Raw genomic sequence first — 26923 nt, 5'->3', positions numbered from 1 at the left:
TCGGGATAAAAGCCAGAAATTATCGTGATACATTTTTTAGTCCAAACCGCCCATCCCTAGTGCTTTTATTTAATGAGTTTTTACTGATGTCTTGTAATCTGATCCAAAAATCAAAGCATATGGTCAGCAACTATAGCAGCACACAGGTCATGTTTACTCTCATTGTTTATTTAACACTAGCTAAACTATGCTGCAATGCCCACTAAAGGGACAGTACCGAAAGAGACAACTATAATTGTGACGAGGTATCTGGCTAAATTACAGTTCTTTTCATGACTAAAGTTGTTGTTTAGTTCAACTAAACCACAACACTAAGTTTCGAATAAGCTGCATTACAGCTGTTTCAGCACAGAATAGAGTTTTAGTGACTTCTACGCAGTTGAGGGAAATTTGTGATGTGCTTTGAAACCTCACTTTAACTGTGATTATTGATTGAAAACTACAAAAACTTATTCAACATTTTAAGAAAGCCTTCAAAACCAAATCTAAGACAATGAAGTGTCCGTTACCTCCAATAGCTGCAGCGTGCCTGCTGGGCTGGGGCTGTGTTGGAGGTGGTTGATGTTGCTGTTGATGTTGCTGTTGCTGTTGATGTTGCTGTTGATGTTGCTGTTGGTGTTGGTTTTGCTGTTGTTGCTGCTGCTGTTGTGGGTGTTGTTGTTGTGGGTGTTGTTGGTGTTGTTGTTGTTGCTGTTGGTGTTGTTGCTGTTGGTGTTGTTGCTGTTGGTGTTGTTGCTGTTGCTGCTGCTGCTGTTGTTGTTGGTGCTGTTGGTGTTGCTGACCCTGAGGCTGCTGACTACCAGGACCACTGTTCTTATCCCACAGGTTGACCGGCTTGTAATTGTAATGGGTTGGGTCTCCCCATGCTGATGTTCCATCATCTATCTCATTCTTCCTGCTAATAGACTGCGGTGAGGGCTCCTCCCAGCCGCTTGGTTCAGATCCATTTCCTCCACCTCCGGAGACGCTAGGGATGGGTCCCGAGCTCCAGCCTGAGCTTTGGTTGTGTGCCTGGGCTTGAGAAATAAGTTTCCTTCCTCCGCCCCCTTGCATAGCCCCTTGGTCCAACACCTGCTGCAGCTGTGGATGCTGATTGTGGGGCTGTGATTGTTGCTGTTGCAGTTGTGCCTGTGGGCCTGAGGTGGAGCCCGACTGGCAGTTTGGCATCTGATGCATTTTGTTTCCTCCACTCCAGTTCTGATGGGGTTTGGACCCCATGCCTCCACCTGAATCAACCCCCCCTCCCCCACTGCCTCCTCCCCCTGTGTCCCCTGCTCCCCAGGTCCTCCGGGGAGCCCGGTCGTCCCAACTCCCCCAACCACTCCCGCTTGAATCTCCACCTGAGTGTCCTCCGTTCCTCCTCTCGTCTCCCCATCCACCACTATTACTTGATTTGGACTCTTTCTCAACCCAATCCTTACCGGAGCCCACTTTTGGTTCTGATCCCCACCCACTTCCTTCTTCACTCCCCCTAACGTCTTTCCACCCCCCTGTCCCTTTCTCCTGTTGACTTCCTCCCCAGCCTCCGCTCACTGACTCACCCTTTTGCCCAATATCACCCCATCCTCCTTTCTCTCCTCTAGTTTTGCCTCTCCATTCCTCATTCGGCCAACCTTTGGCTTCATGGCTATCCGCAGAACCAATTCCTCCTCCTGCCCAGCCCATAGCCTTGGACTGCTGGCCGGCCCCAGGTATGACCCCTGATCCCATACCAGGTGCAGTTGTAGTCACTGGCCCTGACTGCGAAACGCCAAAACTCCTCATGTTGGAGCATGTTGGTGGCGGCGCTCTCCCTGACAAAGAGGTCCCGCTACTGCTACTGTTGCTACTGCTCTCCCAGCCCTCTCCAGAGGACCCGGTAGAAGGAGCCAAGGAGGAACTAACCCCTGGACCCTTTGAATCAGTGCTTAGGGTCCTAGGTCCACTAGAATACTGAGTAGGACCACCAACAGAAGATTGGTGTTTCATAGAACTTGTCGCAGTTCCACCTTTGCTCTGTCCAGAGACATCCTCAACATCCCAGGTTGTGTTTTGTCGGATCTGAGTTTGGCCCCAGCCTGTGTTTGACAGCACCCGGGGGTCCAAATCAGACCGACTAAGCAGGTTCTGTAAGGCAGCGTCAGCATTAAGTGCCTGTCGGCGAGGACGATTGCTGCTATGTGCACTTCCATTTCGGGAATTTCCACCACTAGATGATGATCCCCCTCGCCCTTCCTGTCCTTCTGCCCCATCACCCCATTCCCCTGTTTCACTCTCTCCTTTCTGATTGTCCCAGACTCTGTTTGTAGTGGTGGTGGTTGAAGAGGAGGAGGAAGCAGCGGGGGGGTTGCCCACTGTGCTTCCTCCACTACTGCTGCTATTACTACTACAGGCTCCCATTTCCTCACTTCCTGGATTAGTGCCACCAACAGCAGTAGAGCTCCCACCCCAGTCACTACCAGCAACTCTCTCCCCTCCTCCCCCTCCTACCCCTCCTACCCCTGAAAACCCCCACCCTCCCTGAGATGCTCCGGAGGTTTGGCCACCATTTCCCCCATTCCCAGCATTGCCCCAAGCATTACCCCCACTTGTGGAAGAAGGATATCCCCAACTCGAGGTCCCTTTATCCCCTTCAGCAGCTGCTAATCCCCCACTTCCACCAGTGTCCCATCCATCAGTCCTTGAGGCACCCGTTTTGGAGTTAGCTGCAGGGCAAGAAGGCTGGCCTCTCCATGAAGAAGCAAGGCTGTGGTCTCCCACACTCATGCCGCCTCCTCCCACATCATGGTCCATTCCTCCCTCCATCCTTTCTCCCCCTGCACTTTTTGGTCCTGCTGATTCACTGTCCCACTTCCCTCCTCCCACCTCTCTGTCTCTAGATTGCATTTGGTGAAGTTGGTGCTGATGGGTGCTTGACTTATTCACAGATATAGATGGGTGACTTCCCAGCACCCCGCCTGCCCCGCCTCCCAGGCCCAAGGAAGCAGAGTCGTTGACAGACCCTCCAGAGCCCTGGTGATGAAAGGAAGTCAGTCCTTCCCCTGCAGCGGCGAGGCCATCCTGCTGCACCAGGGCAGGCCAGGCTGAAGGGTTGGCATTTGGACTGAAGTTGGCACCTGGAATCCCACTGCTACCATCAACGGGGCCATTGGCATCATGGCTCCCTGGCACAGCGGGGGCTTTGGAAAGTGAGGAGGGCTGTTGTAGCAGAGGCCCAGTTGCAGCTACGGCAGTACCTCCTCCAAGATGACCCTGGGTGGCAGCCGTCCCCCATGCAACACTATTGGACGACTGCATACATTCATTGGGCAAAGGGAATGAGGAAGTGGGTGAGGATTGGTTGCCAGAGGCACTGATGCTATTCACAGGCATTCCGTTGTTTCCACTATTCCCTCCATCACTGCCAGCTATACTCGGCCACTCCTCTAGATCGTTGCCATCCACGATGACCTTCTCCCTGCCCTGAGAGGAGGCCTGGCTGCCTGAGCTTGATCCCCACATGGAATTTGCATAATTGGAAATAGTTGTAGAAGCAGCAACTGATGATGAGGTGGGGGTCATTGAGGACGATGCCATGCCAGAATCTGTAAAAGAAAATTCCACAAAATATCCTTTAAAATCACACCCTTTGACCTCTAAAATATCTCAGTGTCTTGCCCAAGCATGTGGACAGAATAAAATAACAGGGATTGAACCAACAAATCTCTTCTCAACTGGACAACCTGATCTGGCAGTTACCTGAGACAGCAGCCATGTTTGCATTTGGACCATCCCCTCCTCCACCCCCACCTCCCAGCAGCATGGAGGACAGTGGTGGCTGACCCCTCTTCAGTAGCACTTTATGGTCCTGCTGGCAGCGGAATCGTGGCGGCACTTCTCTTGGCATGTAGCGTGGTGGCTGCTGAGGCGCCTGAGTCCCGCCTCCGCTACTTGTACTGCTATTTCCAGCAGCGCTGGGGCCGCCAACGGTGGAGGAAGAACTGGTGTTGGAGCTGGGTTGTCCGTTGGCCACTGCCAGGCGCTTGGCATTGTTGCCGCCCTGAGACGGGGTGGCAGCACTGCCAGGGCCTGAGGTCGCTGGGGTTGGAGAAGCAGAGGGGTGGGGTCCAGGGCTGGGGGAGGCAGAGCTGCTCTGAGTGGCAGGAGAGTGGGCAGAAGCCGGCTTTGTCAAGTCTGGCACTGAAAGAAGGGAAATGCATTGAGTAATATGGATTAAGAAATGAAAGAAATGTAACCAAATGCATTTTGAAAGAACAATTTATAATCAATTTTTTTTAAATGCATGTTCTATCCATGGTAGTTTTTGTTAGGAAATGTAACAGGATGAGATGGGAGTCAAGTGCTAAAAATTCACTCTTGCAAAAAAATACTCCGTAGGTGGGTAACTTGACAATGTTTTGAAATTTAAAAATGTAAAGTTTAACTTGGAGATAAACACAGGATGCTTACATACTGGCATTTCTTTGTGGACCATTTCCACCTTTTGCCAGTAAAGGTGCCTGTATGCAAGAGCCACTTTCTGGAAGGGCGTAAAATTATATCACCTCTGAAGTAGTCCAAATGCCCCCCACCCCCTAGTCCAAAACAGAGTCAGAAGTGAGAGAATTTAACAACTTTCTGATCATGTGTGCAGACCATAATCATAAGCACAGAGCTATAGTTCGCTCCAGGGACGAGTAGTTAAAACCCGCTCACAAATGAAACAGCAACTGGTGAGGAAGGAAGACCCGGACACTTCCAACAGGTAGAGCTTCAGCATTTGTATTTATTGTACTGATGCTGTACATGCAGCTGAATCTTTCAACTTTTCCAAACATCAGTGCAACACACACACACACACACACACACACACACACACACACACACACACACACACACACACACACACACACACACACACACACACACACACACACACACACACACACACACACACACACACACACACACACACACACACACACACACACACACACACACACACACACACGTATTAATAATATGAGCGCAATGAGCCTGATTGACCTTTTCTGTTTTGTTTCATGCACAAGACGCACGATCACACTTCAGTTCCAGAAAGCCAGTTTCGTGTACGCAAGGACACGCATTTGCAGGATTTTCCTCTTCCTTGGGCCCGTTTGTAAAAGGCCAATGAAGTAAAATTGGTGGCCCGCTTTTATGGAAATTTAACAGAACGCCAGCATTAAAGCGCCTACAAAATTAAACCTGATTACAGTGTTGCAACAAGATCAGGTTTATCTGAACCAGACTTATATCCTCTGGAAACTAAAATTACACTACAATGAAAAATCAACCATGCAGTATAACCTACATGAAATCAATTGTTTCATGGGAAAATAAATATGACATTTTTTTTAAATAATACTTATTCAATGTATTTAGGGTTGCAACGAATAATCGACGTCAGCAAAAATGTATGACAAAATTACTTGACATTAGTTGATTATGTCATCACACATCTGTTTCATGTATTTAAGTAATAATACTGTTAATGATTCCCTTTATGACAGTCAATATAACTGCTTAAAAAAAGCGATGTTTAGGGGAATTAATCAGATTTTTTTCTTAAAAAAAAAAAAAAAACGTAATGGATGATTTTAATACTAACAATATTATGTACATTTAGTATAAAACGTTTTTCTCATAGACCAGGCATCTTCGCTTCAAGTCTTGCATATTTTAAATTTAGTCAATAAATAGAATATACAGACTAAACATAATTGCTTTTTTTTTATTAGAAAGTTTTAAGGAATTACTTCAACACCACCAACCAACAGATCTACCTAAAAGACAGAGTTTAAATAAGAAATTACCAACAAAAAAAATTAAGTTATACAAATTAGAAAGAGTCAATTGGTTATTTTAGCAAAAGGTCTGGTTTTACAAAATATCTAATATGAGAACTGATGAAAATGACTGAAATTAAACTGTTTAACATTTTTCACAAATAGAATTATAAAAGGAACTAAATGTGGCCCAAAGTTAATTTAGTCATAGTTCGAGCAGCTGAAGGATTGTAGTTTATAAATTGGACCTGGTCTAAGGCCTTGTTGCTCTAAAATGCAGTGGAATGGTCCTTTAGTCTTTTGGAGATTCAAACTAACTTCAGTGTTAGCAGAGATCTCTCCTGCTCCATTTCAAAGTGGGACAGTTAAACTCACCAAAAGGCTAAAGGAAATGTAATACAGAATCAATCTTACTTGTCTAAGCACCTGTTTTCAAGGTCACATAAAATACCAATCTCTTACTACCCATCTGTGGACAGAATGATAAGTGACAACAACCCTGACTTACTTGAAGGGAGGAGAGAAAAAAAAAGGTTAATCAGCATTGTGCCCTAGAATATTTATAATATTTAGAGCTTTGATAGGCAAATAGTTCTTATTATCCAATATCTCACCATGATAAAAGAACCATCAAGGAGTTTTCTTTGGCTTAATTGTTGAAAATATTGTTTTAGTTATTCAAAACTGAAAATCATGAGTTTCTTAAGATGTGCGATCCTGATGCAGCAATGGCTTATGTGCCAGGGTTCAGCCCAGACAAATTTAACTCCTGCTGCACCATTTATCAATGTTGTGAACCCAGACTTGGTCACCGCGCTGGTACCATATCTTTAGCTAAGAACAATTATCGCCTGAGTGATTTCCCTGTGCCGTTTTCAAATCTGCTTAAATGGAGCAACAGTTTTCAACTTTTCAGCAACGATCCCCATCGTTGGTTTGTCTAGCTATCTGGTGCACTAACACTCACGATTTTAATCATACAACTGTCGTCCGTGGTTCTATGGTGTTTGTTAAAGTGCTGGAATAAGTTTGTAGTTTTACTCCATGGTGTAGCAACATTAGCACGCATGCTCTGTACATTTGCACCTGCTCTGCCAATTTTATGATATTATCGCAAATGCATTTAATCGTTCAGCCCTAATTTACTGTACACACACATATATACATATACATATATATATATTTATTTCACACCATTGAAAAGCTCTGATTTTGTACTTTCAAAAACTGTTTTGAATTTTTGATCTGCACCCAGCATTGAGGGGTAAGGGTAGTGATAAGCTGAAGTGATTAGCTCCCTCCCCTTATCCCCCTAGGCTGCATTTGTAAATAAGACATTTTCTTAATTTGTTTGCCTGGTTAAATAAAGGTTAAATAAAAATTAAAAATAAAAAGTTACAAATATGTGACCGTAAACTGTAAATCTGTGAGACACACTGCTTCTATCTAACCATATCCTCTGCATCATCATCTCTCAAACAAACCAACTTCATGTCTTCTGTCAGTCCCAGTAGTTTTTGAATTATCTACATCTTAAAACAGTCTAAGAGTTATGGTTAAGAAAACTAGTCTGCCAAGTCCTGTTGGCGACGAAAAGATGGTCATAAAGGGATTTTTGTTGGTTTTTTACTGAAGAAAAAAAAAGAAAAATCCACCACTGACTGGACTCTCTTGCTCTCAGAGCCGCAAAAATTTTCAATGTGGCATGTGTCAACTTGCTAGGTGACACATGCCTTGAACAATCTTAGCTCTAATTGTGATAAATAAACAACATCTATTGACTACTGTTGTCACTAAAGGATGTCAAGGGGAGCTTATGTGTTGACTTCATGTTAATCTAATCAGGGATGTCTGGATAGTGCATGGATCATAATTATTGACAAGTACTGATCCGTAAAGGGCTACTTTTACAAAGACTGACAAGACATGAAAGGACATTCTTATAGCCTTGATGAGCCACTAAAATCTGTGTGATTTTTATGACCCACGAAAAAATACAAAATTCCAGTCACAACCATAACACCAATGCAATTATTGGGCTAAAATAAACATCAATAAAAGGTTCAAAACCTACACACAAAAAATTATAATCACACCCACGAAATCAGTCAAAAATAAGACAATCTAACTGGCAGAATGTAATTAAAGTCTGCAGTTGTAAGTGCCAGTAGATGGGAGCAGGTACAGGTTAATTGACTGACACACATACTGAGCTTGAAAGAGACTGTTAGAGTTATTGCTGAAGATGTGTTGAGCTGCAAATTACAACGATAGCCACAAGTATTTTACATGAACATCCATGCAAAGACACTGCCTCCAACTGACCAATTTAATAGCAGGTTCCCTGAGTGCAAATCCAGCAGCATCAAGAATTTAAGGATGCTTGGGAAGAAGACTTATGAAGGCTGTTGCACCAAAATGTGCACTGCCCTGCCCTGATTTCACTCCTGCTGCTGAATCTTCTGATGGCAAAGACAGACATTGATAGTCTTCCCCCAGCAGGTCAAATTCAGCACAATGACCCACCATAGGCCAAATACACTACAAATCTGTATTTTTCTGTTGGTCTTTGATTTAGAGACAGTATTAGGAGAAAATACAATTGACTTTAGGGTTAACTGCAGCAGAAGGTTAAATCACGGGTGCAAAGGACAGTGCAATAGGGTTTAAGACATCATGAGAGCATCTTACGTCACACAGGAGTTTAACACGGGGATAAACTATAAACTTACAGTAGTAGCAGTGCAACTGTCCCCCAAAGTTTACCAAACACAGACAAATATGAGTTGTTTTTTAACAAAGTGTTACATTATCCACCAAGATAGCATTGGTATTGTGATGTTAATTGGAATTAATGTCCACAATAACACTGTAAACTTTCAGAAAAAGAATTAACTATAGTAACAATGTAAACAGAAAGTATACAGAAGCATATGGACAAACATGACGGGGCTGCTTACCTTTGTTCTTTTGCTCTGTAACCTAGAAGGAACAGAATAAGTATTACTAATTCATTCTCTACAAGAAATTATTTGCCCCACATTATGATTAATACTAACATTTTAAATCACATCTTAAGTATTACCATGTAGGTCAATGCAAGAAACATAATACATCTGACTGTATAATACTAAATACTACAGTCATAAGTCCTCTATTTAAAAATGGGTAGAAACAATGCAATGTAGGAGACAAAAGAGGGTTCCAGACTGCGCCTTAAGTCATGTCAGTGCCATTTGGAAAAATGTCCTCCACTTTTTCCCCTTTCCAGTTTTATTAAATCCTTAACACGTATTATTGTGATGAACTAGCAGGGCCAGACTGTCAACAGAAAACCAACAAGATGTACAAGCTTACCCTCTGAGAGGCTTCCCTTTTCCTTTTGTCTTCTTTTTTCCTTTTCTTGTCTTCCATGAACTGCTGCTCCTGACCTGATACTCCTCTCTTCTAAAGAGACAAGAACATTTATGGTGAGACGTTCACAGGTAAATAAGTGAATACTTGTAGAGTCAGCGACATTTAATTTTGGCGCCAATTTCATCACTGTAAAGCAATTAACCACCAGTTTATTTACAATTGGTAAACGAAATTGTGGTTGATATCAAGCAAGGACCTAGTGGTTTGAATGTTTCTCAAAACATGGGCAGCAGCCAGAGTACTAGCCTGGCCAGCCATACCCAGAAAGTTTCTCTCATAAATCGTGTCTAGTGCCCTCCCATTTACATCAGTACAGAACGTACCAAACCAATCACAACTGGGGAGACAGGCTTCACGTGATGACTCATGCTGGTGTTAAAGCACTAGTCGGAAGTTGACAACGACCCTTGAACATTAGAAGACTGAACATTCAAACATGTTCATGTCACAATCACGTCACCTGACTCAGTTTACATGGACCTTGCCTGAGATTTTAAGTTCAGAGGTTGTTCTAGTACACTAGTAGACCCCCCGCTCCCAGTTACAAGTATCATCAAATGCAACATAAGAGGCAACTTTCAAAACACCCAATATTGCTGCAGAATTGCTTTGGATTGACAAGTTTTCACAGTAAAAATCGCCAGCAGTCCTATCGTGCTGCATGCCGTTTTGGATCTATTTTGTTAAGACTAGTTTATTCTTAGTTAGTTCTGCCTACGTCACACGCTTTGATTCTCTGACTGATTATATGTCCACCCAAAGGCAAAAAGAGTAAAGAATTGGGATGGCAGGCGAAGCAAGAGTTATTGTGCATATAAGCAAGAAAACTTTGGCAAGCTTCTCACATTTGCAGGTTCACTTAATTTAAAGGCTTTACAAGTGGCTTGATTTTATCAGCAAAATGACTCAACTTGCATTTGGTTATGAAAACCATGACAATCGAACAATTAACATTAATATTTTCTGACAGCATGACATGCAATCCGATATCAGCAACTAATGCACTGTCATAAGAATCCTGATGCAATATTTTAGCTGTGAATACCTATGTTATGACCAATGGCTTTGTAAAAAACAAAATCCATGAGTTCAGTAGATCTACAGACTTGCAACTTGTCACCAATGCCAAAAGGCTTACATAAAAACCCTGATGTAGCATAACATTGAACAACCACAATGCCACAAGAACTAGGGGCCCATATTTGTACGTTTTAATAAAAGTTGCCAGTGACCCAGAAGACAGGACAGCTTAAAAGCAAACAGGCTCGGTGTTTTCTTTGATTCGGTTTTTGCCCGGAGCCATTTATAATTGCTACAAGCAGGAATGCCAGACTGGTGGAAAACCAAACTGTCATCGTTCCGGGAGCATTTCTGACCTCGGGCCTGGATAAACAGCCCCGATTATGACATTATTTCTACCCCTCACAACTCAGGCAACCCCTAGAAATGACAATCAACCCCAACTCGGCCAGATTAAGTTACCAAAGGTCCCGTCAAACGACATCCTAAAGTTTAAACCCATAAGACTAATATGAGATACGGGGCTTTAACTACAGTGGAAAGGCGTTTTCTGAAAATCGGAACCGGGCTGATTCAAGTCGCTTGAGCAGAACCGAACCAAAGCGGAAATAGCGAGCAACCTTTGCCCCCTTTTTCAGATTCAGATGACTTTATTAATCCCTTTGGGAGGTTCCCTCCGGGAAATTGACATCTCCATCTCACACACACAGCACTGTCATTTACAAATCAAACACCCCAGAAGCCAAACACCCATATAAAGATATAAAGCTAAACATTAAAAATAGAAATAAAAGAAAGTGCAGTGCCATAAAAATAATTATATGGATAGAAAAAGTGTCATGTAATATTGCACAAGTTGTGTGTGTGTGTGTATATATATATATATATATATATATACACACACACATATAAAAAAAATATAACTTGTGCAATATTACGTATATATACACACACACACACACACACACACACACACACACACACAGGACTGTCTCAGAAAATTAGAATATTGTGATAAAGTTCTTTATTTTCTGGAATGCAATTAAAAAAACAAAAATGTCATACATTCTGGATTCATTACAAATCAACTGAAATATTGCAAACCTTTTATTATTTTAATATTGCTGATTATGGCTAACAGTTTCAGATTAAGATTCCCAGAATATTATAATTTTTTGAGATAGGATATTTGAGTTTTCTTAAGCTGTAAGCCATGATCAGCAATATTAAAATAATAAAAGGCTTGCAATATTTCAGTTGATTTGTAATGAATCCAGAATGTATGACATTTTTGCATTACAGAAAATAAAGGACTATCACAATATTCAAATTTTCTGAGACAGTCCTGTGTGTGTGTGTGTGTGTGTGTATATATATATATATATATATATATATATATATATATATATATATATATGGATGGACTGGTGACCTGTCCAGGGTGAACCCCTGCCTGTCGCCTTTAATGAGCTGGGATATACTCCAGCAGAACCCTTGACCCTGCAAAGGATTATTATTTATTAATTATTATATATAATATATAATATACAGGTTTACATACGTGAACTATTACACCAAGGGCGCATTATTCCCCTAAACATCGCAGGCTGGACATGAACATTGCAGGACATGAACATTGCTGGACATGAACATTGCTGGACATGAACATTGCTGGACATGAACATGCCCCCGAACCAAAGTGAAAGTTAGTTTCATCTGAAGAGCAAACAGCACCAGGCCGATCCCCTAGCGCTAGCCACCCGGGCTAAGACAGCAGCCACAGGTACCAGGTTAAAGTGGCCCTGCCATCGTAGCTCATGAAGCCCCTGCTCCCCCGCATGCATGTGGATGACAGCAGCCGTGCAGCCGTGCAGCGGTGCAGCTGTGCATGTCTGCATGTGTGCAGCTGTGCAGCTACTCACCTCGGGATCACATATGAAGACGTGCAGCTAACTAGCTTGCGTGGCTAAAGTGCTTTCAGTGCGATTTCTGCGATTTGTGTAGCTCTTTGCGGCTCTGAGAGCAAGAGAGTCCAGTCGGTGGCGGATAGCGAGCCGCTGGGTCGTGGATGGGTACCGGCGTGGCGATGGTTGGACCCGTAAACGTGCAGGAGAGTTTAGGTTTCAGAGCGCTGCGGAGTCGGTCGGTCGACGGCGGACATTTTGCTGCTCAGCGCGAAGCAGCTGCGCAGACGAGGGGGAGGAGGAGGAGGGGAACGTAAGGTGATTTATGCTTCCGCGTTACGGTAAGCGTCGCCGCGTACCTTACGGCGTCGATTTAACGCAGAACCAGAATTCAGGCTTTAGGTAGTCAAACCAAGCTGTTGCTCTGATAGACTCTCATCACTCATAGAGTCTCAGAGTAATCAACCACTGTGCAATAATAATAATAATAATATTAATAATAATGACCACAATCACTTGGATGCATGGGTGCAGATCCCAGGGGGGACGGGGGGAGATGTCCCCCCCAATTTCTGAAAAAACATGAAAAATACCCTAAATTATTCAAAATTGAACAAATGTATTTTCAGACTTAAAGGTTGAATATGTAGAATATTTATTAAAAATATATTTCTAAAAAAATAATACATCCACAGTGCGTTTTGAGGTGTACAGAATGAAAGTATTGCTACTCCATACATTTTTTTTATTCTGAATTAAGGCCCCGTTTACACGGGGCAAAAACGGAGGCGTTTTCATGCGTTTTGGCCGTTCGTTTACACGAAAACGGAGGTCAAAGCCCCCAAAAACGATCATTTCTGAAAACTCCGGCCCAAGTGGAGATTTTCAAAAACTCCGTTTTCACGTTTGCGTCTAAACAGAGAAAACGGAGGAAAACGGAGGAAAACGGAGATTTACGTCACATTATGCGACAGAAACGTCACCAGCAGCGTCATGAGTGCGACCTGTGTTTACAATTTGTTTGGCCACCGTCAATATTTTCTTTTATTTTACCTGTTTTAAATTCTCTCAGACTCTCGTTCCGTCTTGGAAGTAAAGCCTGAATTATGGTGCCGCGTAAATCGACGCAAAGCCTACGGCGTAGGGTATGCGGCGATGTGCGCCGTACGGTGTGCGTCGCCGCGTACTCTACGCCGTAGGCTCTGCGTTGGTGTAACGCGGAACCATAAATCAGCCTTAACTGGAAGTTACACGTGTCATTTGTTGATGTTTTTTCCAGGATTCTGATTGGCTGGCATGACGTTAACAGCGTTTTCATGCGAGTCCGTGTAAACGAGGATATTTTTGAAAACGGAGAGGGGAAAATATCCGTTTTTGTAAATACCCGGCTACGTGTAAACGTGGCCTAATATTTTTAAAAATTTTGACGGGCTCGACAATGACTTTTTGTTAAACAACTTGTTTAGGGCTCCATATTTCATCCATATATCAATTGATCGTGCATAAAGTAGTCCCATAGGATAAAAGGAAGATGGTGAGAAGAATTTGAGATGAGTAGACACTACATGCCCAAAACCCTTAAAATTATGATTTACGAATATAACAGTTAAGTAAGCAGTGACACACACTGTTGGCTGTTTAGGACAAATAAACAAGAAAGGTAAGCACAATAAATGATTCCCTGTGCAGTATTTTTTGGCAAGCCTTTACCAATTTATGGCATGGTATGAGTTGCATATTGGCAAAAAATTTAAAATTAAAATCACGTTGGTGTCCCCCCCAATCCTGACATCGGATCTGCACCCCTGCTTGGATGCACCGTGCCGGGATCCCTCCCCCCCAGTAACCCTCCCCCATACCCACATGCAAGTCTTCGTGATGATGTTTGTTGCTTTGTGTGCTAAGGTGTTTTTTGCATCTTGACACTGCGTATTTATACACAGTGTGAAGATGCCTTTTTTTCCTCCCCTATCCCAGTTTTACCCTAGGGAAAACAGGCGCATTATAAACATCTGTGTCGCCGACGGTGTATCTGAAGTCAAATTCACTGTTTGATGTATTCTAACCCTGTCATTAAAGTCCGATTCTGATTCTGATTCACAATCATATGCTGTAACAATGCACCTTTCAATAAGCATGTCTACCTCATACTGCTGCACCTTTCACTAGGGGTGGGTTAAAAATATCAATATACATGTGTAGGAACGATTATCGATACATAAATCCAAGTATCGATTTAAAAAAAAATATATATATTCCATCCATCCATTATCTATACCCGCTTTTATCCTTTGCAGGGTCACGGGGGTCTGCTGGAGCCTATCCCAGCTCGTATTCAGGCGAGAGGCAGGGGTTCACCTTGGACAGGTCGCCAGTCCATCGCAGGGCCACATATATACACAAAACCAGACACACTCACACTTTTTTAGAATCATCAATTAACCTAGTATGTTTTTGGACTGTGGGAGAAAGCTGGAGTAACCGGAGGGAACCCACGCAAGCACGGGGAGAACATGCAAGCCACCGTGCTGCCCATAAAAATATATATATATATTTTTTTTTTAATCCCAATTTTTTCCCCCATTTTATCACCCAATGCTCCTACCTAAGTGACAGTCCTGCTCCCTCTACCAATCCCGGGAGGCCCTACACTGAGCTCAGGTCTCCTTCTTATCCTGAGGAGTGAGCAGGCCGCTTCTGTTCACCAGACAGGGTGGGGCTTCTCTGGCCGGACGTAGCGTGTGGAAGGATCACATTATTCCATTATTGTAACTAGAATATTGATATTGAATCCTATCGAATCGTATCGGAAATCGTATCATCTAAATAAGACCTGTCATTTGTTTGACCTGACTTGGCCAATAAACCTAAATCTGAAGTAACATATGTGACATGGAACAAAACATCTGCACAGTGGTTTGTGACTTTCTGAGTTTCTTTAACTGTGGGTGGAGTCCATAAACTAACTATTAAAAGGTGACATTAAACCCTACCTTGAATACCAACAGTAAATAGACAGTAAATAGACAAATGACAGCTCTTATTAACATACCTGTATATACAATTTTAAAAAAAGAAGTGAAAGGTGCAGCAGTATGAGGTAGACATGGTTATTGAAAGGTGCATTGTTACAGCATGTGATTGTGGTTATTATTATTATTAGGGCCCGAGCACTTACAGTGCGAAGGGATTGACAGGGGGAGTGTCTAATAATACTGGCCAGATTACTAGAAATAAGAGCTGCACCATCCCGGATGGGATGAATGCCGTCTCTTCTAATCGGACCGGGCTTTCCCCATAACGTCTTCCAATTGTCAATAAAGGCCACTTTGTTTTCTGAACACCACCGCGACAGCCAGCGGCGGAGCGAGAGCATGCGGCTAAACATGTCATCGCTGGTCAGATTGGGGAGGGGACCATAGAAACCTACGGAGTCCGACATGCTTTTGGCGTAGTTACACACCGAAACAATATTAACTTTAGTGACTTCCGACTAGTGTAGACGGGTGTCATTAGCGCCGACATGTATGATAATTTTACCAAATTTACGATTACTCTTTGCCAGCAGCTTCAAATTTGCTTCAATGTCGCCCGCTCTGGCCCCCGGGATGCACCTAACTATGGTCGCTGGAGTCGGCCTCACATGCCTGACTATGGAGTCGCCAATCAACAGGGTCAGCTTCTCAACGGGTCGCTGAGTGGGGAAAAACGGTTAGAAACATGAAGCGAGTGGTGGTGTTCCGTGTGCAGAGGTGTATAATCCAGGTGGCATAAAGTAAAAATCCAGTCCAGCAGTTGTTCCAACCGGTCACTAAACCAGCTCCTCTGCAGGTAGATGGTAAGTTGTTAGTGAAAACACCGTTTAAATGTACAGGCTGATCCAGAAACATGGCAGGGTTTTTACTTTATGGCATCTGGATTATACACCTCTGTCCGTGTGCGTTTTAGGACTACGCTTCCTCCGAACCATCACCAGCCGCCCTGACTGGCTGCTGCTCGGGAGCTGCAGGGGAGCAGCTACCAGCAGCTGCTATAGGTCGGTCCGCTGCTAACTTAGCCTGGCTAGCTAACGAGTCTACCGGACTATGGTCAAGTTGGCGGAACCGCACCTCTAACTCAGGTACGTGAAGGCACTCCAGGGGGTACGTGAGATTTTAAAATATACATATATTTAAAAAGCAGCATCCATGCGAAAATCCTTTAAAAATAAATATTTTATAAATAATTGAGGAAAATATAAGTCTAAATTCATAAAATGAATTTTATCTTCAGGAGTAGGCTATTCAACTTATTATCCTAAAACCGCAGAGTTTCCCCCACATCAGGATGGTTCCACCTAACCTGTCAAATGCCACCTGGCTTCACCTGTCAATCACTTGGACCAACGATGGAGTCGTGGTTGAAGCATAGCAGCAATATTTTTATGTTTAATAAATCAGTTACTGATGGCACAGTGCTCTGTTTTAGGTCTTTTTTTTACAACCAAAAGTGCTTTGCGCTGGTTAGGGGGTACTTGGCTGAAAAAATATTTCACAGGGGGTACATCACTGAAAAAAAGGTTGAGGACCACTGCTCTAACTCACAGAGCCTCGCCTCCAATCCTACAAATAAACTACACTTCAAGCACTTACCGTCTTCGTTAGAGGCAGAGGAATAGCTACAATTTCACACACTGAGCAGGCCGCCATATTGGATGTGGCAAGACTGCGCTGTAAACTAATAGAAACAGTTAGGCACCAAATATAATATATTTAATTTTCTCAGATGGCAAAAATAAGAACTTTATTGATCCCACATAGGATTAATTCATGTTATATCAGCTATAGAGAACAAGGTAGTGCCGAAAAACAATATATATCCCCCCTCACAAAAATAAGAAAAATAGAGAAACATATTTTCTCATCAACAAAACATATTTTTAAATTTTCAAGTAACAAAATAACATATTTTAACTATTTTTCAGATTTTTTCAATTATTTTATTGTCTGAAAAATGGTTCAAATGTTATTTTATTGTCTGAAAAATTGTTCAAATATGTTATTTTGTCAAGACTGCGCTGTAAACTAATACAAGTATATATGTGGGAATGAATAAATGAGACGTAAAACGTACATTTCTTTGTAGAAAGGCGCTTTATTAAAATAAGTCCATTTACTTGTATTAGTTTACAGCGCAGTCTTGCCACATCCAATATGGCGGCGACGTTGACGTATCGCAGCAGCGGGCAAAACCACTCTATGCGGCGTCTACGTTTATGTCTATGGGAGAAACGGTAAGAGGAGGCCATGCTAAGAGGCTAACAGAGGCTAACAGACGGGAAATGTATCGGTGATTAGTGACAATGAAAGTTACGGAAGAGAAAAATATGCGAGTGTTGAAATAAAGACAGAAATTTACCAGATATGGTATTATTTTTTACCAGAAAACAATCTTAAGTTTAGACAAAAGAGTCTGGAGAGATCAGAGCCTGCACCACCGCAGAACGCACATATCTCTGGTAGAACGGCAACAGGCTGCAAACACCAGGAAGTGACGCGGGCGTCATACGTCACGCAATACGTCACGCACCGCGTATATTAAAGGAGCTGCAGCAGCAGACTGCTGAGCAGAGGTTTCGCTACTATCTCTAGATAAAGTGAAGTGTTAACCATTATAATTTTTTACTTTCCACTGTTTCCTGCTAAAATGTCTTATATTCACCACCCAAGTCGGGAATATATGATCGAACCTCACGATCGTTATCAATATTACTCCGTAATTTATGTCAATAACCTCGAAAATGACTGCGACGCCTACAAGGCACACAATGAGCTCCTGAGGGAATACAGCACTGATCTGGAGCATCAGTGTTCAATGCTTCAGCAAGAAATCAGGAATCTCAAGCTGGCCAACCAACACAGAGTTTCAAACAGCTCCAACACAGCGACAAATAAGGATCGGATGAAGAGAATTAAACAGCTGGGGGACATTGAAAAGATGAAGAGACACCTCCGGAGAAAGAATGATGAACTAGTAAAAGAGAAAAATCATATAGTAGAGGAGTCAAAAAGAAAGATTGAAGACATGAAACAATCACATGAAAAGGAAATAACTAAGTTGATGGAGTGTAAGAAAAAATTGGAAAAGGAGAAAAATGAAATGCTAGAGGCAAAGAAAGAGCAGGAGCTGGTAATAAAAAAGCTGGAAGTAGCAAAGATGGTTTTTCAGGAGGATATCCTACAGGAGCAGAAGAAAAGTGGGGAAAAGATCATCAAGAAAATTAAAGAAAGCTATAAAAAACTGCAAGTGGATAAAAGAAAACTGGAGAATGAGCTGAAGATTTTAGAGGATAGTAAGAAACAACTTGAAGAAGGTTGGAAAAGGTTGGAGTTGGAGAAAAAAGGGGAGACCGAAATAAACTTTGAGAGAGCCCATAAAGAACTACAAATAGATAAGAAAATGCTGCAGGATGAGTTCAGAACCCTACAGGAGCAGAAGAAAAGTGGGAAAAAGGTCATCAAGAAAATTAAAGAAAGCTATGAAAAAATGCAACTGGATAAAAGAAAACTGGAGAATGAGCTGAAGATTTTAGAGGATGTTAAGGAAAACCTACGCATAGAAAAGAAAGAGATGCAACAGGAGTTCAACATTTTCAAGGAGGGTAAAGATCAACTGGAAGGTGAGTGGAAAAGGTTGGAGATGCATAAAAGAGACGTTGAGGGGACCAAAAAAGAAATGGAGGAAACCTATAAAGAACTACAATTGGGAAAGAAAACGCTGCGGGATGAGTTCAGAGCCCTACAGGAGATGAGGAAAAGTGAGGAAAAGATCCTCATGGAAATTAAAGTAACCCATGAAAAGCTGCAGGTGGAGAAGAGCAAACTGGAAGATGAGCTGGAGATTATAGAGGAGGATAAGAAACATCTGCACCAGGGCTGGAAAAAGTTGGAGTTTAAGTCAATGGAACATGAACTGCTTTTAAAAGAAATGGAAACAAACCACAACCAGCTACATATACAAGAGAAAAAGGTGCAGGAGGAGTTAAAACATTTAGAAAACAGGATAAAAATGGAGGATAGGAATTTACAACTGAGAAACGAATGGATAAACTCTATTAGAAGAAGCGAGGATGCTGAGAATCAGACATCTAATCGTCTATAATATATATATATATATATATATATATATATATATATATATATATATATATATATACATATTGCAAGCTGAAATATTGCAAGCCTTTTATTATTTTAATATTGCTGATTATGGTTTACAGTTTAAGATTAAGATTCCCAGAATATTCAAATTTTTTGAGATAGGATATTTGAGTTTTCTTAAACCATGATCAGCAATATTAAAATAATAAAAGGCTTGCAATATTTCAGTTGATTTGTAATGAATCCAGAATGTATGACATTTTTGTTTTTGTAATTGTCAGGGTTTGACACTTTCCCCCAGTTTTTGAGTTTCAGTTCTGTCCCTCCTGTTTCCCATTTGCCCTGATTGTCTGCACCTGTGTCTCGTCGTGTCTCGTTATCCCCTGTGTATACACGAATCCAGCAAAACCCGGAAGTCGAGCGGCCGCCATTACTGCGGTGGCGGCTCCGCTCCTCCGCTCCAGTCCATAGACATAATACGTATAGATCCATGCTCCGCTCCCATGGATCTATTACTCCGCTCCCTGCCAGGCTCTCTTAATGTATTTGTATCATCAGAAAACTCCTGTCCCAGTCACGTGCATTTGTTTTGATAGTGAATGAAGACGGGACGGACTTTCAAAACTACTTTTCTGTTTCACCAAGTGAACAGACGGAACGCAAAAAAAAGATGTTAAACTGCTGGAAAGGAACTGGAATTTACCGGGATACCTTAAACAAGGGAGCCAGGGAGCGGTATATGGAGAAAATAATGATTATTAACGGTCTGGATCCATATGAAATCACTACTAAAGAATGGAGCTGCGATGAGGATTTACTGCCGCAGTTCTGCACAACCCACGTCTTACTACCTTGTTTAGTGTTTGGCAGCTGCTTTGGTAAATGTTTGACTCGCCATGTGTTTCAATAAATTTGTATAATAGTACAACATACAGTACATCTTTTTTATTACTCTTACTTCTCTTTTCTTTTTTTTTATGCTGAAGAGACTCCGAGGCGTGAGCAATATTTTTCTTTTCCTCGTGAGATTATTTTTTTCTTCTGCAGCTACAAATAGAGTTGATATTTTTTCCTCAACAAACTAGTTTTATCTGAAGATTGGGGTTATGTATGTATGTATTCTTTATCATCCGGAGCTGAGATAGTTCTGCCCTTCAATTAGAGACCTGTAATTGCGTTTTTTTTGGTCATCGGACGCCAGGCGATCAATAAAATATTCTTGGATACCTAAAATAAAACAAAACATAAACAGGTGTTGTTGTTGTTTTTTTTAATCACGTAGCCTTTCCATAATGATTACATTTCGCGCTGCTAACGTCACACGTAACGTATGCTATATTACAGTGTTTAATCATACACTCCCTTATCTCCCTATTCCTCTATTCTTTCATGCTTATCGCTCAAACAAATCATTATTTATAAATTAACATCAGCATTAATTTAAGATACCTTCATTATTTATGGAAGGCCACTGTCTAACATCATCAATCCAGCTATAATGATGCTGTAGAGCGTCAGGTTACAATAACAGCGCTGCGGTGGCAGATTGACACCTGCCACCGCAGCAATGGCGCCGCCGCAAGATGGCGGCACACACAAACCGGTCGCCGGATTCGTGTATATCTGGTCTTGTCATCCCTTTGTTCCCTGTCGGTCCGTACTGTGTCTACCTCCATGTCTCCTCGTAGTTTTTGTCCTTCATGATCCTGGTTTTTGTTGATCCTGCTCTGCAGCGCTTTTAGTTTTCTTGTTTTTGTAAATAAACCCTTTTTGTTGAGAACTCCTGCCTCCGGCCTCCTACTCTGCTCTCCTGCGCTTGGGTCCTTATCTAACCATATCACAACAGTAATTGCATTACAGAAAATCACAATATTCAAATTTTCTGAGACAGTCCTGTATATAAATAAAATCCGTGTCCCTTTAGGGGCTACGTAACTCTTGGCCTCCACCTTCAAATCGCACCACTTCTTTTTTTTTCTGCAACAGATCTGTCCGTGGCACTCGCGGCGTTTAGCGCAGCAACGACGTGCTACCACTCACTTGCTTTATTTTATACTATTCTTATACTTTTACTGTGACCACTAAATAATCTCGTTTTCCTGGCCTCCACCTCATCCACAACATCTCGATCTCAGTCTCCGTGAAATTTAGTGGCACGGTGGCTCGACATGTCTCATTCATCCTGACACACAGCAGAAACAGGCTGCATGAAGCCGCTGCACATGCTCAGCAGGCTCATTTATATGCAAATACAATCATCGTGTAGTTTGCATTGACCATTTATGGTAAAAAGTTGGCGTGTAGAGGGCGGGGTATGAGGCAAATTCATGTGCGCAACCTTCCAGCTGGACTATGATTTATAAAGCGAACATTGCGTGCAGATGTGCGTGCACACGGTTTTATAAATCCAGATTTTTTTGTGCGCACGCCATTTTCGGCTTTTGGGCGGACGTGCACTTTTAGTATGATTCCTACACACTCTTTTATAAATGAGGCCCCAGGGGCCTCATGTACTAAGAGTGCGTGGATTTCAATGTGAAACCGTGCATGGAATTTACACGTACGCAAAAATTCAGATGTACAAAACTGTGTGTACACCCAAATCCACGCAGGTTGCTCTGTACATACCAATCAGCATGGATTTGAGCGCACATGCGGGAGCCCTGTCTCCTCCCTCAAATACATGTTTGAATATGATAATGGCCCGGTTTCCCAGATCAGTTAAGTAGCTCTTAACAGCGAAAGACTTCTTTCACAGGCTCCTTAAGATGGTTTGAAAGAAGTCTTTCGCTGTTAAGAGCTACTTAACTGATCTGGGAAACCGGGCCAATGAAGATAATTATCCATTAAAAACCGCTCATCCTAACAAGAAATGTGCAAAAACAGGTAAAACAAATTAAAAAAAACATCGGCTGTGAGATGGAATAAATAATTTATTTGGGGGCATTTCTTCCGATTTCAGCTGCATTGCATTATGGGTAATGCTGTTCTTTGCTTTGTGTTGCGTTCCGTGAAGAGTTTTGGTTTTATTATGATCGTACGGGTTTGTGAATGTTTATGGGCAGCGTTAGTGCATCATTACACTCTGCTTTTTTTGTTTGTATTTTAAGAACCGACACCAGAACTTAAGTTGGTGGATGAAAAACGGCTCCTCGTTCCGCTTTACTGTCACACGTATTATATACTGACAGATTAAGACCAATGTACACGTTTATTGAGTCTTACACATTGTGGATGTCTGCGATAACCACTCTCATAAGTATAACAATGTGAACAATATACATTTATATTTAAAACATGAAGCATCAGGATCTGATTCCTCTGCTGCAGAAATAAAGACAATTTGTGCCAACGGGATTATCGAGGTGCAAACGTGAGAAATAAAGTCGCTGCAGCACCTGCAGCCGACTCGATATGAGACTCTGAAAGTTGCCTAAACATTCAATAAAAACTTCTTTCATTCAACTTCATTCATTCATTGCTGATTCACATCAGTTCGTACCAACCAACCTTGAAAAGTTGAAACCATGAAAAGGCTGCCACTGTTTCAACATAATATTCATGTCAGCTCTTTGAATTCATAGATGCATCAACAAATCCTCGTAAGAAATACCGTCTGGAAGGAAAAATACACTACAGAAACAAAACCAGATGTTTTGGATGTTATTAATAACTGTGGTAGACTTTAACATAGTATTATTTCAGCGCTCCTGCTGGTTCTAGACAGGAAGGCAGATTTTTCTCAAATATGCTAAAGAAACTGTCATAAATAGTTTATTCTCTCATATAACACCAGTATGCATGCATGGCTTCAATGCAGTGTTACATGCATCATGCTAATCGTACCTTTGAATTTTATCCTGGCATTATTGACGAGGATGTCCACCTCTCCGTACTTTTCTTTGAAGAAAGCAGCAGTGGTGATGATGCTCTTCAGGTTGTTGATGTCCAGCTGGTGAAAGAAGGACCTTCTGAGGTCATAGTCTGCACAGCCTCCTGACCCCGGCCGCTGAAAACGGATCACATTTATTATCACGTGGTCTTAACAAATCTTAACTTAATAAATGAGTGTCTGTTTTAATTTGCCGCATGCGGTCTTAAACACATTTTCTTCAGTTACTCATTCTTGAAAAGAGTTTTACTTGAGAACTATCCAGCAGTTTTCGTTAATTAGGGCCCGAGCACTTACAGTGCGAAGGCCCTATTGTATCTGCAGGAGATGTTTTTATTTTTTCTCTCGTTTTTCTTCCGACGAAGCGAGGGCCTTTTTGCCCCCCTAAACGTGCCCCAAAAGTCACCAAATTTTGCACGCAAGCCAGGCCTGGCGAAAAATTTGATATTTAATGGTTTGCATTAATGGGCGTGGCCTAATGGCTCAACAGCGCCCCCTAGAAAACTTCAACCTCAAGCCCCACAATACGGTTTGACGTACATGCACGAAAATCGGTACACACCTGTATCATGTCGCAACTTAAAGAAAAATCTCTTGGCGTCATGGCCGAAACCGAACAGGAAGTCGGCCATTTTGAATTAATCATGCAATTTTGGCGCAATTTATGCCATTCCTTCGGCCGCTTCTTCGCCCGAACTGTAACGTGCACCCAGGTGTGTTATACATCAAAATGTGCGTCTCGATCCTGCGACGATGCGCAGGATCTTTTCTCAGTCAAAAGCGTTAGCGTGGCGATGATAGATGCCAAAAAGCGTGCCCCCCCTTCATCTGATTGGTCCATATTTGATAGTTCTTACTTTCTGCTATAACTTTTGAATCGTGTCATCGGACTCGGTTTTGACTCCTTCACCTTAATTGGTGCAAATTAGCCACGCCCCTTCTTCTGATTGGTCGATAGTTGATAGTTCCTATTTTCTTCTATAACTTTTGAACAGGTTGTGATACAGACATGTGGGTGGTGTCATTGGATTTGGTTTTGAGTACTTGACCTTTATTAGTGAAAATTGTATGCGCAAGGGCCCATTCATCGCTGCTTGCAGCTTTAATTATTATTATTATTGCACAGTGATTGATAACTCTGAGACTCTATGAGTTCATCAGAGCAACAGCTTAGGGGAAGAAACTGTCTCTGTGTCTGGAGGTTTTGGCGTACAGCTTAAATAGATAATAGGTCTATGCAGTATATTGAATGTTTTCAATAAACAAAAAGTATATGAAATGTTTTTCTTTTAATTGATTTACTGCTCTGTATTGGCATATGTAGGAGTTGACAGAAATTGATTATAAAAGGGTAGGCGTAATAAGCTATGCTTCAGCCTACACCTTTTCGGTCTTGTTTTGTTTATATATTTTGGTTTAATGCAATATTAGCATTAAATTCATGTTTATTTGTTGTTTTCTTTTCTTTCATTTCTTTTGTATTTGAATTCTTATTCTGGAAATGACCGAAATAAACAAACAAACAACTAAACAAACAAACAAACAACTGTACGCCAAAACCTCCAGACACAGAGACAGTTTCTTCCCCTAAGCTGTTGTTCTGAAAGATGCTCACTCTACAGTAAATAGACAAATAACAGCTCTTATTAACATATATACAATTTAAAAGTGAAAGGTGCAGCAGTATGAGGTAGACATGGTTATTGAAAGGTGCATTGTTACAGCATATGATTGTGGTTATTATTATTATTGCACAGTTATTGATTGATTACCCTGAGACTATAGTGATGAGTGTTCATCAGAGCAACAGCTTGGGGGAAGAAACTGTCTCTGTGTCTGGAGGTTTTATCGTACAGTGCTCTGTAGCGCCGTCCAGAGGGCAGGAGTTCAAACAGACTGTGTCCTGGGTGTGAGGGGTCTGCAGAGATGCTACCTGCCCGTTTCCTGGTCCTGGACAGGTACAGGTCCTGGATAGATGGACTTGTATCCTGCCCCTTCTCAAACCTTTCCCCGACCCTGCACCCCAACCTGGGACTTGATGATTGGGCCGGAGCTTCGGGAGCTGCGTGCTGGCCTGCGGTCCCCACCCCTGGTCATCCCGCTGCTGCTTCCACCTGCCTGCTGTGCTGCTGCCGTCCCTGACCCACCAGTCTGGCCCTCGGCAGGAGGGTCCCCCCTTATGAGCCAGGTCCTGCTCAAGGTTTCTTCCTCCTAAAGGGGAGTTTTTCCTTGCCACTGTTTGGCTTAAGGCTTTTCTCCCACTAGGGGAGTTTTTACCTGCCATTGTTTATGTAATAACTGCTCGGGGGTCATGTTCTGGGTATGGGTCTCTGGAAAGCGTCTAGAGACAACTTTTGTTGTATTAGACGCTATATAAATAAAATTGAATTGAATTGAATTGAATTGTACCTGTCCAGGATCAAGAAACGGGCAGGTAGCATCTCTGCAATGCAGAGATAAGCAAATAGTTCATGGACTCCACCCACAGTTAAAGAAACTCAGAAAATGTACCTAGTTTTAATATTTATAAAATGTAATAACAAAAATACGGGAAATTTTCCACCAACCGAGGTCCAGTATCTTACATTATAAGACAGATTTAGGAGAAATGTAAAATAACTACCTTTCAACAACTTACAAACTACAATTATGTGCTCATAGCCTGATAGTTCTACTTTTGTTGACACTGAAATGCTGCAGACATTCCTATGTGTAATTCCTATAGAGCCTAAATAAAAACACAAAAAGTGAATTAAAGCACATTTATTTATTTTAAATATGTTCACACATTGATTGTCTTCGAATGAAACATTTACATTTTCTTTTCATTTGTCATTTTCACTCATGAGGCTCTCTGGTGCTGCTGACGGACATCCGTCCTTCCCCCGTGAGAGACAATAAAACGCAGTTACACATCAGAACGGGTAACTGAACCCCAGCCTTCCTCTTTAGGAAAGTAAATTCGGTTTCCTATTTTCAGAGATATTTACACGAAGTCTTTGCTTTTTTTGGTCAGAAATATCTTCTCTCTTGTTACATCCATCCATCTTTCAATCACAAAACTTTTTTGGCAAGATGTTTATCGGTGGTTAAAGATTGGGATCAACGACTGTATGTTCAGCAAGTTTCAGGTCTTAATTTATATGGATGGTCTGCCAAAGAAGGTATCCAAGATGGTGAACATAATTCTAATTTTGGGTAAATATCATATACATAAAAATAAATGGAAAAACAGCAAACCCTCCATAGTAGGTTTTAAAAACAAAATAAAAAGTTATATAACATCTATTAAGGTACTTTCAAAAGAAAATCAGTCTATAAATGATTTATGTGAAACCATGTTAAAGTCTCTTGCTCTTTAAGATACAATCTTGCTACGCTTATACATTTTTGTTGAAATGTCAACCCCTGTGATTATTTTATTTTGTGATTATTCAAATGTATTTAATTTATTTTCTTTTTATTTAAATTTAGAAGTTTATCTTGGAAAAAATGTATAGTTACATATTCGCTTGTGTGTTGTGAATTTATGTTTCAGTTGCAAACTAATGTTTCCTCAAAGGAATTTTGTATTTTTGAAAATGTTGAATAAAGTTTGTTTAAAAAAGGAAAAGAAAGGAAAAAAAATCCATCCATCTCTGATTTGTTCCGAGTTTGTTGTTCCCGTCGTTGCCCTTAACCTCGCGAGAACTGCCACCCAGGATACAGCAGGTGGCAGTTATCGCGAGATTAGTGACAACTCAGTTTGCTGTTTAAAAATGATTA

The 26923-nt window shown here is 41.8% G+C and overlaps 1 protein-coding gene across 2 annotated transcripts in view; it reads right to left on the bottom strand.

Moving 5' to 3' along the window:
- tnrc6ba (trinucleotide repeat containing adaptor 6Ba) overlaps positions 1-12384 on the bottom strand; it is a 36301-nt gene extending 23917 nt beyond the window's left edge. For both annotated transcript variants that reach the window (XM_061709230.1, XM_061709231.1), the window contains exons 1-5: positions 12146-12384; positions 9144-9233; positions 8747-8768; positions 3718-4158; positions 510-3563 (exon numbers count right to left, since the gene is read on the bottom strand). In XM_061709230.1, the coding sequence (XP_061565214.1) occupies positions 510-3563; positions 3718-4158; positions 8747-8768; positions 9144-9200 (3574 nt within the window). In that variant the 5' untranslated portion in view covers positions 9201-9233; positions 12146-12384. The remainder of the gene's footprint in view (positions 1-509; positions 3564-3717; positions 4159-8746; positions 8769-9143; positions 9234-12145) is intronic.
- Between the last annotated feature and the right edge of the window lie 14539 nt (positions 12385-26923).

The sequence above is a fragment of the Cololabis saira genome, chromosome 19, assembly GCF_033807715.1.
Source record: "Cololabis saira isolate AMF1-May2022 chromosome 19, fColSai1.1, whole genome shotgun sequence".
Lineage (NCBI taxonomy): Eukaryota > Metazoa > Chordata > Actinopteri > Beloniformes > Belonidae > Cololabis > Cololabis saira.
This window is presented reverse-complemented; position numbering and strand designations above follow the sequence as displayed.